General features: G+C 39.0%; 1 protein-coding gene across 2 annotated transcripts in view; it reads left to right on the top strand.

The window, feature by feature from the left end:
* Window positions 1-11,487, top strand: part of HOMER3 (homer scaffold protein 3) — an 88,334-nt gene extending 76,847 nt beyond the window's left edge. For both annotated transcript variants that reach the window (XM_075207500.1, XM_075207492.1), the window contains one exon: window positions 9,991-11,487. In XM_075207500.1, the coding sequence (XP_075063601.1) occupies window positions 9,991-10,179 (189 nt within the window). In that variant the 3' untranslated portion in view covers window positions 10,180-11,487. The remainder of the gene's footprint in view (window positions 1-9,990) is intronic.
* Window positions 11,488-14,938: the final 3,451 nt, after the last annotated feature.

Below are 14,938 nucleotides of genomic sequence, written 5' to 3'. Positions count from 1 at the left end.
AAACTTTGGTAGCATGCATTTGCTGTAATGACATTTGGCAGCATTCTCTGTGCACTTGTTTATTCACAAGAATTACACAGTACACAAAGATCTGACGTTGTATTTCCTCCAGTGAGCTCTGACAGTCATTTATATAGCGCCACTGATACCGCAGCACTGTACAGAACTCATTCACCTCAGTCCCTGCCCAATTGGAGAGGGAGAGAGAGAGACACTAGGGTCAAATTTCATAGCAGCCAATTAACCTATTTGCATGGGTTTCCTCCCACACTCCAAAAACATACTAACACAGGGAGAACATACAAACTCCACACAGATAGGGCCATGGTCGGGAATTGAACTCATGACCCCAGCACTGTGAGGCAGAAGTGCTAGCCACCGTCCAGAAATGAACTTTAAGCCAGTGAACGCAAGTACATGTAATTCATCTTCGAAGACAAGGGACACTTCTGGGGTGGAACGGGGGAGGATAGGGACGTATGCAGTCAGTGTACAGCAAGGACATACCAAGGTTGAGCGTATGCATCAGTGCCCGATTCAAGCTTTGGGCATCTCTAAGGTTTGTCAGTTGTTTCACTTGCACCAACTACAGGTCCGGTGCTGTGTGTTCTACTGGGACATTATATTGCACTTATGTATGGTTTGTATCTGCACTGTGTTGTCTGTCTCAATATGGGAAGTGCTGTATATGCAGAGCGTACCTAGACACGGATTCAACAATAGACATTTGTTCTGATCCGCTTGTAGTTGAATACTGACGAGCATATGCCTGAATTACATGCGGTTTTTTTTGGTTTTTTTTTAAAAACTCACATTACGTTCGTTTTGCGTGCCTTGATGAATCAGGCCCTCTATGTATATCTAAGGTATGAGGGCACAATTCTTTACTAGAGTATCAGTATTGACCCCATTATAACATCATTATACTCAGCATGAGGGCTCAGTACTGTGAAAACTGTTGGCATGAAAGAGTCAAATTGACCACTCATATCGCCAATACTATATATACAGTATTCCAGTTTTATGAGAGTGGACCAGGCTTGTATGACTTCTGCGATATACACTAAAAATGTCTCTACTCCTGGTCTTCTCACTTATCTATCTTTTCATAGATCCTTTACTACCTAATTTATTTAACTGTTTAATAAAATCAATCTCATCAATTAACTTAACCAAAGGAAAATAAAAGGAAAGTTTGGGAGCAAGAATTTTATATTAAAGAAATGGGTCATACTGGGGGGGTCTATATATTGTATACTATTGGTATGTGTGAACAATACTATGTTTACTGCTGGCATTGGGTAAAAGTATATTGGCATGGAACATACTGTGTAATGGCATACGGCTGTATACTGGAAATGGCATTGGGAGGGATGGTTGGATATAAGAAAGCAGTTGAAGCTGACATTATACAATAAGGTATGTGGTGCAAATTTTGCCTCAATGAACACTTTTTTTCATGGTTTCCATTTCTCCCCTTGTTTGCACAGGTTTGCTTCAGTTTCCCCTCTCACTCTAAATATGCCATACTAGTAGGTTAATTGGCATCTAACAAAATTAGCCCTAGTTTGGTAGGGACTATAGACTGCAAGCTCCACTGGTGCAGGACTGATGTGAATGCTTATATGTTCTCTGTAAAACGCTGTGGAATATGTAGGTGCTATATAAATAAATGTTCATAAATCTTTACCTTTTCATGTCATTGTATATTATTTATTTGTATCATGATTCCCATAATGTGCAGTGTGACATGTTGATGCTTTATAAATAAAGGATGTTACTAATAATAATAATAAAAAAATGACATCTTTATGCACAATCAAACTGCCCTGGAAAGAGAAGCCACTACAAAGGCTTCTCCAGTAATAGAATCTGAAATGCAACAGTTGTGCTTTGTATTTTAATGTTCTGATATACTGGGAAATTAAAGACACCTGCACTGGCCTTTGCCTGTGGATAAATATGGAGATTATACACTTATATACAATTTGTGTCTGAAAATATGTATAGAGTAGTAGTAACTCTCTGATTCGTGTGGGTCTACTTTGGTGTGGATATTCTCTTTGTCAGTGTGCTCCCGGTTGCCATGGAAATACTTTGCCCTGATGCTTTGTTGAAGGATGCAGAGCTGGCTCCCTGTTATTCTAGCATATTGGAAAGGAAAAGTCAGTTTATGAGGGGGGGTGGGCAGTTTATCCACACTCTGTGCAGTAAGCTGGGTCTGAACCATGGTCTCTCTACAAAGCAATAGCACTCATAACCTTGAAGCATGTTTGTGTTTTGTAGGTATGTAAGAATGTGAGCATATATATAAAATGTTGGCTAGGACATGTCTATATTTCCATTACATAAAAGACTTCAAAGAACTGTCACCATGCTACAATATGTTAACCATCACTGGCTTTATCATATATGTTTAAAATGCTCTTGTTTCCATCTACTGGCTTTGCAATGCATTGCCCTGGGTGGCAGAAGTGGGAGGAGCATAGACAGACACAGGGCAAGTTGACCTTAGCAGTTATTGTCTTTGAAGAAACACACTTCAAGAAATCCACACTGTAAAGGCATACAAAAGGGAGTACCACATTTGCACATCATTCAGAATTATTTTATAATGTATAATGCTGCAAGAGCAATCAGATCTCTGTGCTCAAAGAAAAGTATGGTTTATCTTGTTAATTACTATACTGTTTTTGCGTTAGGAGCAAATCCATCAAATATTCACATGGACAGATCATGTTATGATGCAAGGGATTTTTTTGGCATGCAAGAAAATACTGGTGCTTTTGCCCGCAGCACACAAATACTGGGTAGATTTAATTTAACATTGGGATTTAGAGTTAAGCAGTGATGCCCCCCCCCCCCCCTAACTCCAAATCTGACCACACCAATATGTCCCAGCATGGTTTTGCCACGTTGCCTAATTGCACCTTCTTGCTGAATTTACTGCTGACTGAGTCCTTACCTGTTTATAAGTAATATACATGGCCTGATGGACTAACAATGTATTTTAGATTATTCACTATAAAGAAAATGTTTTCCGTACGTGATCATTTTTCCCCTTCTATGCTTTCTTGTTCAAAAATTTGTAATGTTACCATCGTGTAATATTGATATCAACATTTATGTAAAAGAAACAGACACTTAGGGCTAGATTTACTATCAGGCGTGTTTGTAAACCCGCCGCCTTTCGGCGGGATTGGCGGCGGTTTAGCCATCGCCGCATTTACTAAGGCTAAACTCGCCGTCCAAACGGCCAGAAATTATGTTTCCAAACCCGCCTCTGTATAAAGCGCCATGATGGTTTCAACGATGTTCAACATACAAACAGCCGGATTTACTATTAGGGGGTTTATAAAGCCACCGGAAAACCGCCATTCAATAGACCAAAATGAAATCGCTGCTTGTGAGCGGCGAGATTGCTCAAACAGTGTGCTGTTTGAACTATTTAGCCATTTTTAACATAAGAGCGAGCCATTTTGTGCAAAGTTTCCTCCTTTAGGATTGTATATGGGAAATGGGCAAACTGTCATGTAATTTGAGGGTAGGTTTTTTTTTGGGTTTTTTTCACCCAGTATTATTGCATCCTATTTACTGATGTAAAGGTTTTTTTTTTGGTTTTCCAGTTGCAACAAATCCTCAAAAATACTGTTGTTTTTTCAAAGGATGCACAATATGTCATTACATAGTTAACCCTTACTTTAATGCTAAGGCAATCCAAAAGTTACAAAATCAAAAAGGTGTTTCTGCCTGAATAAATCACAGTCAATGACAGTCTAGCGGCCAGCAGTTAATCAGGTGTGGGTTTTTTGGAGAATGGCTTTTGCGGGGAATGTGGTGCATTCATGGACAGTGTATGTTTGCAGCTTTTTACCTGATGGAGGCAGAAAGGCGCCTGGAGGAGGAGGATGTACAACAGTTGTCATCTGTTCCGCGGACCCTGCGCAGACCGGCCACTCCACGTGCATTTAAAGTGCGTTTGAATCTGGAATCTTTGGCTGATGTGGACGTAGTACCAATGTTTGTACTCATGTAAACCAGGTTCCTAGATAAATTTGGTGGGGTGCTTATGTATGCACCTGTAAAGGTGTCTGATATTATCCTGGCTTGCTGTCTGATACATAATCTAGCTTTACATCAACTTACCCCACCGATTATTGCAGTAGACAGTGAACAAGTAGGGGCCCGTATCCCATTTGGTGATGTGCAGAGCACAGAGGGGGAGGCAGATTTGAGACCGTCTCATTACAAACTACTTAATATGTTTTTTATAGTATGCACTTACATTTAGTTTTTTTTTTTTTTTTTTATGTCAGTGCAATGGTTTTTTTAATGGAATTTTTTAATAAAATTGGACCCTTTAAACAGAGGATAGGGTGTACTTCAGATGTTGTAATTGTGAAAATCCCTGGAAAGTGACAGTCAGAGGTCAATGTGTACGTGAAATTAGTGCATCGTTTTACAGAAAACAGTATACTCTTGTTTAATGTGCAGAAAAGAAAGACTGATACCAATGAAATATAACTGCATTTATTGCATTACAACACAATAAAAGAAAAAGTATAACGCTTACACATACATAACAAAACATTACCCAATAATAAAATTTTTGCCCTAGCGCCGCCTTTTCGCTGGCATATCACTATGTTTTGCCCCACTCTCTACCCTCCCTCGCCCACCCCTGGTGCGAGCACCTCTCCTTGGAGGAGTACTATGTGCCGATCTGCTTGGCGTACTAGCAGTACTGGTGGAGGCCGATGAAAAAGGTGCCGGCAAGCGGGCAATGAGTTCCTGCTGTAGTTGGCCTGCCTCGCGAACGGAGGAATGCAAGGCGTCCATAGCCCCAGTCATTTGGGCCAGCTGTACATTGGTTTGCTCCAAAGCGTTTGCCAGACGGTTTATTCCAGCAGGGATTTGGCTATTGGAGTGGTGTATCCGCCTCAACTGGGCCGCAATTTGGGACATGTGGCGAGTTTGGCTGTCCATAAACTGACACTGCTGTACCTGAAAATTAGCTATGGATTGGGCCATTTCTTGCCCTGTATCCATCTGAGGAGCTGCAGCTTGTTGCTCGGATGACTGTTCCGCAGGGCCAGGTGCTTGTTCCTGGCGTGTAGACACGGGGACATCTACCATCTCTAAAGTGATGACTGTGTCTCCTTGTGGGTCATCAGTAGGTGACATCTGCTCAGACTGGCGCTGGCCTTGCAGAGATGCTGAGGTTCCTGTGGTGAAATAACCAAGGTAAGTATATAGAAAATAACATGTTTGTAAATTGCATTCTGGTCAATGTACCCAAAAAAAAAAACATTTAACAACTAAAGAATGGTTACAAATGTCTACCTTCAAGATTAGTTGTCCTCTGTGACCTGATGAAGGATGCTACTCATATGTTTTAGGAGTAAAATCTCATTTTGCCTATGCGTTACAGTGATGGGATCAAAATGTAAATAATTTTTAATGCTAACATTGAGGGTGTTTGTATCAAAATGCTGCAAGACCATGCTTTGGGGTAAGCGAATACTATTTTAGGTCTCCCTCTGTGTAGTACATGATGGGGGATATAGACTAAACTGCGAGTTTGAAAATGTGGAGATGTTGCCTATAGCAATCATATCATATAACAATCAGATTTTAGCTGACATTTTGAAGAACGCAATAAATAAATTATTTTTAAAATCTGATAGGTTGCTATAGGCAACATCTCTAGGTTTCCAAACCCTCAGTTTAGTAAATGTTGCCCTATGTTCTCATTGCAAACCATATAAAAATCACTAAATATAACATGGACACCAACATTTGTACACAAAAACATCCAAGTCCATTATTTCTCCCCCAAACAGAGAACACGCACCTGCTTGCTCTTCAGAGCCAGAATCTCTTGCTGAAGGTGGAGGTGAAGACCTTGGACTGGGAGTAAACTGGCGTCCTGGCGAATCTGGATGTATTAGACAAAGCATACAATGTATTTGCAGCAAAAAGCAATTTACAAAAAAAAATTTTGGGGAAAAAATGTGTTTGCAAATTTAAAAACAGTTCAAAAACAATTTTTTGCCCTTTACATACTGATTGTCTAAAAAAGGCACTTTTAAGAAAAAAAACATGTTTAAAATAATAAAGGCACTTTTAAGAAAAAAAACCACATTTAATATTGTTATCGTAAAAAGGACAAATAACTCACCAACTCCTTGGGCAAACGAGGGTGAATGTGTCTTGCACATTAATTCCCTCCACAATTTCACGGGGCATTATCTGCCTCAGCTCCTCCTCATAACTGGTGTATTCAATGCGAAGAGGGGGGCCACCACCCGTGCGTCTTGTGGACCGCCTTTCCTGGGCCATCTTCTCTTTAAGCCTCCTCTTGATGTCTGAGAAGCGCTTGCGGCAGTGCGCCACTGTCCTCTTTAGTGGGCCCACCGCGTTCACAGCATCGCACACTCTCCCCCACAGTTGGTGACACCGCCTTAGAGGAGTCAGCTTCCCTCATTAGACAAGGACGCTATTTAATCCTTGTTGGCAAGCTAAATATAAATGTACCATAGTTTACATGTATGTGATCAACCTGCCTTAACACTCATTTGTTACTAAGGTAGATGGACTCCTCTCCAAAACTAGAAAAGCAGACTTTATTGTTGACAGGGATTTTAATGCTGTTCTGAACACCACCCTCCAACGAGACAAGAGGCCTGAGTTATTAAGGAGAGCAAGGCAAAAAAAATAAAAAGAGTAAATTTGATTCTGGACAAACCATGTTACACTGCAAGGGGTGTAAAGGAGTATTATTAATTAGTATTATATAATTATTTTATTATTTAACATAAGTTAAATACTGGCTACTTTTTCATGTAGCACACAAAAACTTAGTATCTATATTCTTACACTGAAATGTAAAGTTGATCTAGGACATGCTCTACTCCAACTATAAATCTGTCCCCACATTTTAAATTTATCGCCCCCTTCCAATGCAACATGGTTTTGCCAAAGTGAAGTTACGCCTTTTTTTTTTTTTTTTTTTTACCTTTACACTCCTTAATGGAGTGTATCAGGCCCAGGGTGTCTATACGTATTGGCACCAGACAGGTATGCCCAATGCCACCCTGATCTTTGCCTGGTGATTGAGCCGCTTGTGTAGCGAATCAGGTCCAAACTCAATATTTAGGGTGTGTGGATGGTTAACACAGGCCCGGCGCTCCCATTAGGCAAGGTTAGGCACTTGCCTAGGGCGCCGGGCTCTGGAGGGCGCCACAGAGTGGTAAATTACTTTAAAACTGTGCGGCGGCCGCCGCACAGCATTCAGATGCACGGGGAGGGGGGGGGGAAGAGGCTATTGCTCACCACTGCCGCCTCTCTGCTCCGTCTCCTCCCCTCCACTCACTAGTGTCAGTGAATGGAGGGGAGGAAACGGAGCAGAGAGGCGGCGGTGGTGAGACAAGGTAAGGAAAGACGGGGTGAGGAGGGAGGAGGGCGCCGATTTTTGCGGGGGGGGGGGGGGGGGCGCCCGATTTTGTAAAAATGCCTAGGGCGCCATGGACCCTAGCACCGGCCCTGGGTTAACATCAAATCTAAGATTTCACTTCTTTTAGCGGATATCTTGCTCTCATTATCCACACTAAAAATGTCCATGTCCAACCTCTACAAAATTATGCAAACCTATAACTGTCTGGTTACAAAATACTCAAAGCAAACTTTAAGTGGCAGTCTAAAAAAGGAAAATACCTAGGGCTCTTTGTCACATACAACTTGCTTTTCCAAGAAAATGCAAGCTGCCCAAACCTCATGGAGCAGCCTTACGGTCTTCTGGTTGAGCAGGACCATAGCTGTTAATGTCATTTAGATAGGGTATTAATTTTATCTGTTTTAGTCTCTCTCTTTGGCAGTCCGCCTCTCCCTATTAAACACCCATAAATCCCTCACCCACATTATTTGGAACAATAGACATCCGAGACTTTCAGACAACATATTGGAAAGACCTATTAATGGGGGTGGAAGAGGTCTCCCTGATGTAAAGTTTGTAAATTCCCCCCTCCCAAGCACAAAGCATTGGCTCGATGTTGAATCTGGCTTCGTAAATTGATCAGACCTAACCCCCTTGTGGTTGCTATCCAGAAAGTAAAGGCATTCCACTATCAAAACTATCCCAACACTTAAAATTGCACCTCAACTCTATGAACTATACTCCCTTAATGGTGATTATCACCTCCCTCACCTCCCATGTGGGGCAATGCTGCATTCTGACTTATAGCCATGTTTTATGATTGGATTGAAGCTGATCTTAAATTTCCTATTGATTTCTGCAAATGTGGTCAGTCCCTGGCAAAGCTTTAGCAGAAGTCCCCTTCCCAGATCATTAGAATTCTTCCAAATACACAGTTTACTATAATCTGCACTCAGCAAGGAACACCCCAATCTGCACAGCTCTTCCCATCAGGACATACACATCCTTACCCTTCCCCCCCACTTTAAAAAAAAAAAAAAAAAAAAAGTAATTGCGCGAAAGTAGGGAGCACCTGACTTTACAAAGAAGAATTTGTATTTGCTTCAGAAGTTCACTGCCTTACACATTAAACCACTGGGGCTGTATAGTTGTTTGGGGAAAAAGACAGAGCAGCTCCAGCATATGAATATACTGAAGTCAATCAAAAAGAGGAGGAGCATTATAACAAAAAATATGCCAAATGCAGTACTGTACAATTATATTTAACATTACACAACACATTAAGATGATATATTTGCTGTATAAATTCTTCAGTTTGGAAATTATATTCCTCTTTAAAGCATCTTTATTTTTACATCTTTTGTGTTTTTCATGCTGAAGAAGTGGGAAATTTATGGAATACTGATGACCTTGTGCAGTTAATAAGCAAATACTGTAAATCTGTTTTGTCACAGTTAATGTGGTTAATAAACATTGCATTAGCGTGAAGAACAGTCTAGTGCAGGTCACCTCTGTACATTTATTTCATCCTCATATCACAGTGATTATCTACACTAACTGCTTGTGAAATACCCTGGCTGTGTAATGTGTTCTCTCATTTTTATGTATACTATCAGTTTGTAATATTGGGATAATTTATGAAGAAAATTATGCAAGCAGTGCAGCATGCACACACACTATATATATATATATATATATATATATATATATATATATATATATATATATATATAATATAATTTTTTTTTTTTTTTTTTTTTTTTTTAATTATTGAATTTTACAGGTAAATAAAGTGGGAAGTTGATATATGAATCAAAACAAAGGACCAATTTCCAAGAAAAATAGATATTATATTATAAACAGTATATAATGTCAAGGGGATAGAAAAAGAAAGAAAGAGGAAAGAATGAGTAGAGAGGGAGGACTCACTAGCCAAGAGAGAAGGAAGAATGGAGTAGAGAGGATAAAGATCCATGACATGAGAAAGAAAACGATTGAGAGCTATAAGGCCTCAGAAAGCCAAGGGGGAGAGGCACTATGATAATCAGTCCAAGGAACACTATATTTGTTATACATACTCATGCCCCCCTTCAGCATGTTCAAGGACCAGCTGTGCATCCGAATTGTGATTCAGAAGGTGAAACAGGGATACACAGAAATGACATCCAATCATTCCTTGCACTCTGTGCTTGGCGGGTTCAGACATGGCCTTCTGCAGTGTGGCAAACGGATACCAGTGTGTGTCATATGGCTCAGAATGCCAACATTGTCTTGTAAGTGTTGTCTTGTCTTTGTCTTTACTATATGGCATCCTCTTTAATTAAATGGAGGTTTCAGGAACATGTTGGAACTGAAGACAATGAATGCATTATGGTCCCAGGAATAGATTAGAACAATCTAAAGTAAACTCAAACTGTGCGACAGTGCAGTTGTAACTTGAGATGCTGTATTTTACTGTATGTGAGCTATTCAGCTCTGTATTGCGTGGCCTAACTGGGAGATAGTCTGCACTGCACAAAATCATCTAATCTTCAGTTTACTGTGTGTTTTGGCAGGAGCTGGAAGATCGAAACCAGGAACTGGAGAAAGAGCTGCAGAAGGCAGAGCAGAGTCTGAAAGAAACACATTTAGAAAGGGATAAGATACGGGAGGAAATCAACAGAGCTGGGGATGAGCTGGACATAAAGATCTGTCAGCTCAATGAGTTGCGTTTGGGGCTCTCCCAACTCCTAGAGAGCAATTGAAAGTTGGATGACTAGGTGCTGACTAAACTGTTGATTATGATTGTACGGCTATTGTAATTCGGGACACCACTAGGCCTGTTCCTGAGAACTTACACAAGACATTGAGTCTGAATTGCTGGAGTACAACTATAGCCACTCATCATTCTATTTACTGGCTTCCGAAAAAAAAAAAAAAATTCTAGGCCAGGTAAGCTCTAAAAGTAGCAAAATCGTGTCTCCTACGCATCCAATACCAGCATACTTACTGCTCTTATTTCTTATTATGCTGCAAGTCTAATAGAAGATAGAAGTCTTTTATTTTTCCTCTTTGCAATTTGTACCACTTTCCAACCAGGAACAATAGCCATGAAATACAACCAAAACAAATATCTGGACTGTGCAAGAACTGAAGTATTGTCCATGTAATAATTAATATTTCCTATTAGATACAGGGACACTGTAAACTCACTGTGTATTTTCCACTTCATAGTCTAGCTTTATTTGGGCTGTAGCAACATCCCTTCCCATGATATCTGGGACCATTTGTGTAAATGCCTTAATTATATCTACAACTTACTGGACTATTATTATTCTCCAACAAAGTGGGAATGCAAAGATACAGGTATTCTGTCCTAAACAGCTTCATTAAAGGTACTTTCATCTACAAGCTGAAAGGAACGGTGTTACAGCTTAAGGAGACTTCACACAGATAACGGCAGCTCTTTGTCAAGGGATAATCCTTTTAAATGGTTTGAAACACTTTCCACATAAAAATGACTAAATGTCATTACTTTTGGTAACTAGGCATAAAGCCACCAATTAAAAAAAAAGGATAATACACATTACAACTTATTTTAATACATTTGGAATAAAATCAGGCTATAGGGTTGGTGCATAAGAGAACTCTGCACATAAGGATCAACTAGATTCAATTAAGATTTCATTTTACAAAGCAAAATGGGAACATAGAAAGACAAATATATGGTTTTGATTAGGACAAGTGGTCGTGTGGGTTCAATTGGCTGTGATGTTCCAAGGAACATCTCAGCTGTGCATTTTTACAGTTTATAAAAAATATCTGCTCAATTTTGCTGCAAAACTAAAGGATATTTCTCTGGGGGGGGGAGGGGAATCCATGCAAGGTCTCACCTCGCATATTTTTTATTTTTTTTTTAGAATTAAAATTTCCCCTATGGGTGCTTCCATTTAAACAAATTATGGAGTAAACTGTAAAAACCCTTTTCTCTCTAGCCCCAAGACCTCCAACATCTGCTCAGGGCTAATCATTGGTCTGTGTGTGTTATTCCGTGGTCTTCCAACATGGCATATGTGTTTTGTTTTTATATATATATATATATATATATATATATATATATATATATATATATATATATATATATATATATATATATATATATATATATATATATATATATATACACACACACACACACACACACACGATCCCGCATTTCTTATAGATTTATGCTTTGTAGCAGATAATTGCAGTAACTAGACATACATTTCAATAGTTCAACTTGTATTAAACTAGAGTTGAAGCTAAAATAGGATTGGTTGCTATGGGGTCATCACTCATTGCATTCTTCCATTCAGTGTTGTACTGTATCCACCACCTCAAACATGGCCATCAGTTTTTTTTGCTATACAGCAGGAAGTTGGTACTTACACATATGTACATTCCACTAAAACAGATTCATTCTCAAGGACCAGTTTACAGATTAGGAAATAAATCACCCACTGATTGAGATTATGACACTAATTCATTGCCATGCTCACTTTGTTTTTAAGGATAGTTCCAATAATTGGTGGCTTTCATGAATGTACCACTACTTCCACACACTAACAAGTGGGTAGAAAAGGACAGTAACAAAATGTGGACCTAACTAAAGCACTTACAATTTTTTTTTAAAAGGATTACCCCATAAATATAGGCTGTTATTGCACAGCCATAATATAATCTATAGAAAGCAGTTCTGGACAGATTTAAAAAAAAAAAAAACCCCACACCATTGTCCCGCTTACGCAGCTGGTTTATCAGTAAAAATTACCACTTAACTGTCTGCCGTAACCATCATTAAATCAGAGATTCCCCCACTCATCTCAATGCTAAACAAACACTCAGCATCTTAAAGTATTATCACACAGATGAAATATAAAAGTGATGCTTACTGTATTTTTGATCCATTTTTAGTTTTTATTAAAAACCTGTGGATGCAGAGGGGCTGTTTATCCTCCAGATATATTAACGCTCCACTCACCAAAGGTAAACAGAGCAATTTAAAACTTAAGTGCTTGTGTAGTCTAGTTGATAATTCATACGGCAATGCAGTAGAGGGATCATAATCTCACTTCTAGTAACGCTACATTTGTTAGGATTGGATTATCTGTTTTTTTTGGATTCTAATTTCCAAACTGCCCAGCATTCCTGTTAAACCACTGGAAAAATATGGGACCTTGCACTTCCAGTCCCAATACCTCAGGAATGCAAAATTATTGATAACTGGGAAACATCTTATTGTCTGTTAGCAAATTAAATACAAAACTACAGGGTTTGTCTTGCCTTCAACTCGCTGTTCAGTAACAATCCTAATCCATAAAAATCAGGAAAAAAGAGCCATTTGTCTTTGTTTTTATAAAAGCACAAACTTTGTTTGCTACTTCCCTTATTTATCCTTCAGATATCAGTAGAAAACAATATTTGGACATCTTTAGCCATTTTGAAGCTTTTCTCAATTTTAATAAAGCTTTGCAGCTTTGAATAACATTTGTGTGTTTTGATTTATTTTTTTAATCCACTTTAGAAGAAAGACTTCACACACAGGGGCATTAATCCTATATGGCCTTAAAGATTGATAAATGTGCTTTAAATCCATGCCGACAGTCCAATAAATAACGTAAATTAGTGGACCTGTGCGTCCGTGCGTGCGCACACACACACACACCTTCAATGCAATTAGTTGTTTTGCATTAATCTTTAAATTGTATGCAGTATTACTAAGGAGTTTTATGGGAGTGTTCATTAAGTATATAGTTATTCCCTAATCTGCTGTGAAGCTTTGAGAATTCTTTTAAAAGCAAGGACAAAAAACATGGTGTATTCTATTGTTTTAACAGCCATTCCCCCCCACACACACACCTATATGTAAGAGAGGAGCGTGTGAGAGAGAAGCACTCAGGGATCTTTCTAAGATAATAATGCTTATACTCCGCAGCAACTGTACTGTGTTACAACACAGCATATGGTTGCTGCCAAGTCTAAGAATTATTATTTTAAAGACCTGCGAGTGCCAATTTGGCTGTTTTATGTACATATTTTGTTGTGTTTGTTAGAAAATGTATTGAACATAAGGGCATGGAGAGTGGCACAGACATTAGCAGTACACAGATGAAGGGTCAATATCCAGGTATATATGGTTCTCTTGAATAGTTTATTCCATAGATATTGCAATCTTTCAAGACACAAAACGTCCTTTAGCTCAGGATCCCCCTATTTAAAAAACCTTGCCTGAAGACTTGGCCAATAGAAATAAAATACTGCCACAAATTTGGGATAATTATTAATTCTCTTGTTTATAAGTTTTACATAAATAACACAAGGGGGAATATTTCTGAAAATAGCCCCACCTACAAAAATGACTCAGCAATGGGCCTAGGACATTACACATATGGGGGCATATTCAATTAGGGTTCCGGTCCGCGGTAACGCGCGTTATTGCCGGTATTACGGTACCGCAATAACGCAGATTTTCGTTCGCAACCCTACGGGCTGCGAACGAAAATCCACATTATTGCAGTAACGTGGATTAAGTTTCGCGGCTATTCCGGCGCAATCCCGCGAACCGGAAACCTAATTAAATATGGAGTAAAGACTCTTCATTATTCTGATGTTGGGCCAATAACACTGCATCCCCTCCGCCCCACACCCACACCCTGCAGGAAATTGTTCGATATACTCTAGTACTTTATATGTAAACCAACTAAAGGGCTTCAGCATCTTGCAGTCATCACGCTATCGACACACCCACAACTTGAAAAATATAGGAAACTCAAGTAAAATGGTAATAATTACATATGTAAGCTTTGTTCCAAAACAAGATAATATTAGTTATTTTAATAACTACTGAATTGGACAGAAATGACATGAATTATGTATACAAATCCTGGACTAAAGAAAGTAGTTTGTTACATTTTTAAATGACAGCAAGGAGACCTTAGTGGCCTAGTTCTAATATTTTGGGCCTCCTGAGAGAACAGGGCACCCACTGAGGTAAGTGGTCCTAACTTCCCAGGAATAAATAGCAGGTATCAATAATAACCTTCCCTATGAAAAGGGAATATACATCCATAGAAGATACACAAAGAAATTTTCCTTGCGCACTGGTGGCATTTTCCTGTTACAGTCCTCAACGCCACAACCAAAAACCAATGACATGATATCTTCTCAGTGATGCTGCAATCCTATACAGTTATACCACATGCTTGCTAATATCTCCGTACTGAATTTATGTCACTGGATCTGCTGTGCCTCCATGATAAAATTTGGTATAATGCTCAACTAACCTTTTATAAGGTTTGTGTTATAAAAAGATTGCTTTGTTTGTTATTTTAATTCCTTCTACATAAAAACTGCCTAGTCCATACACATTCACAGTCTGTGGAATAACCATGTTACAGATTGTATAATTTACAATGTTACATTTTCAGTAGAGTGGGCAAAATCCTAATAAAGTGAATAAAAATAGAAAATATATAACAAAAA

Source organism: Mixophyes fleayi, chromosome 1 (genome assembly GCF_038048845.1).
Source record: "Mixophyes fleayi isolate aMixFle1 chromosome 1, aMixFle1.hap1, whole genome shotgun sequence".
Lineage (NCBI taxonomy): Eukaryota > Metazoa > Chordata > Amphibia > Anura > Limnodynastidae > Mixophyes > Mixophyes fleayi.
The sequence above is the reverse complement of the archived record's forward strand: the minus strand, read 5'-3'. Positions and strand labels throughout refer to the sequence as shown.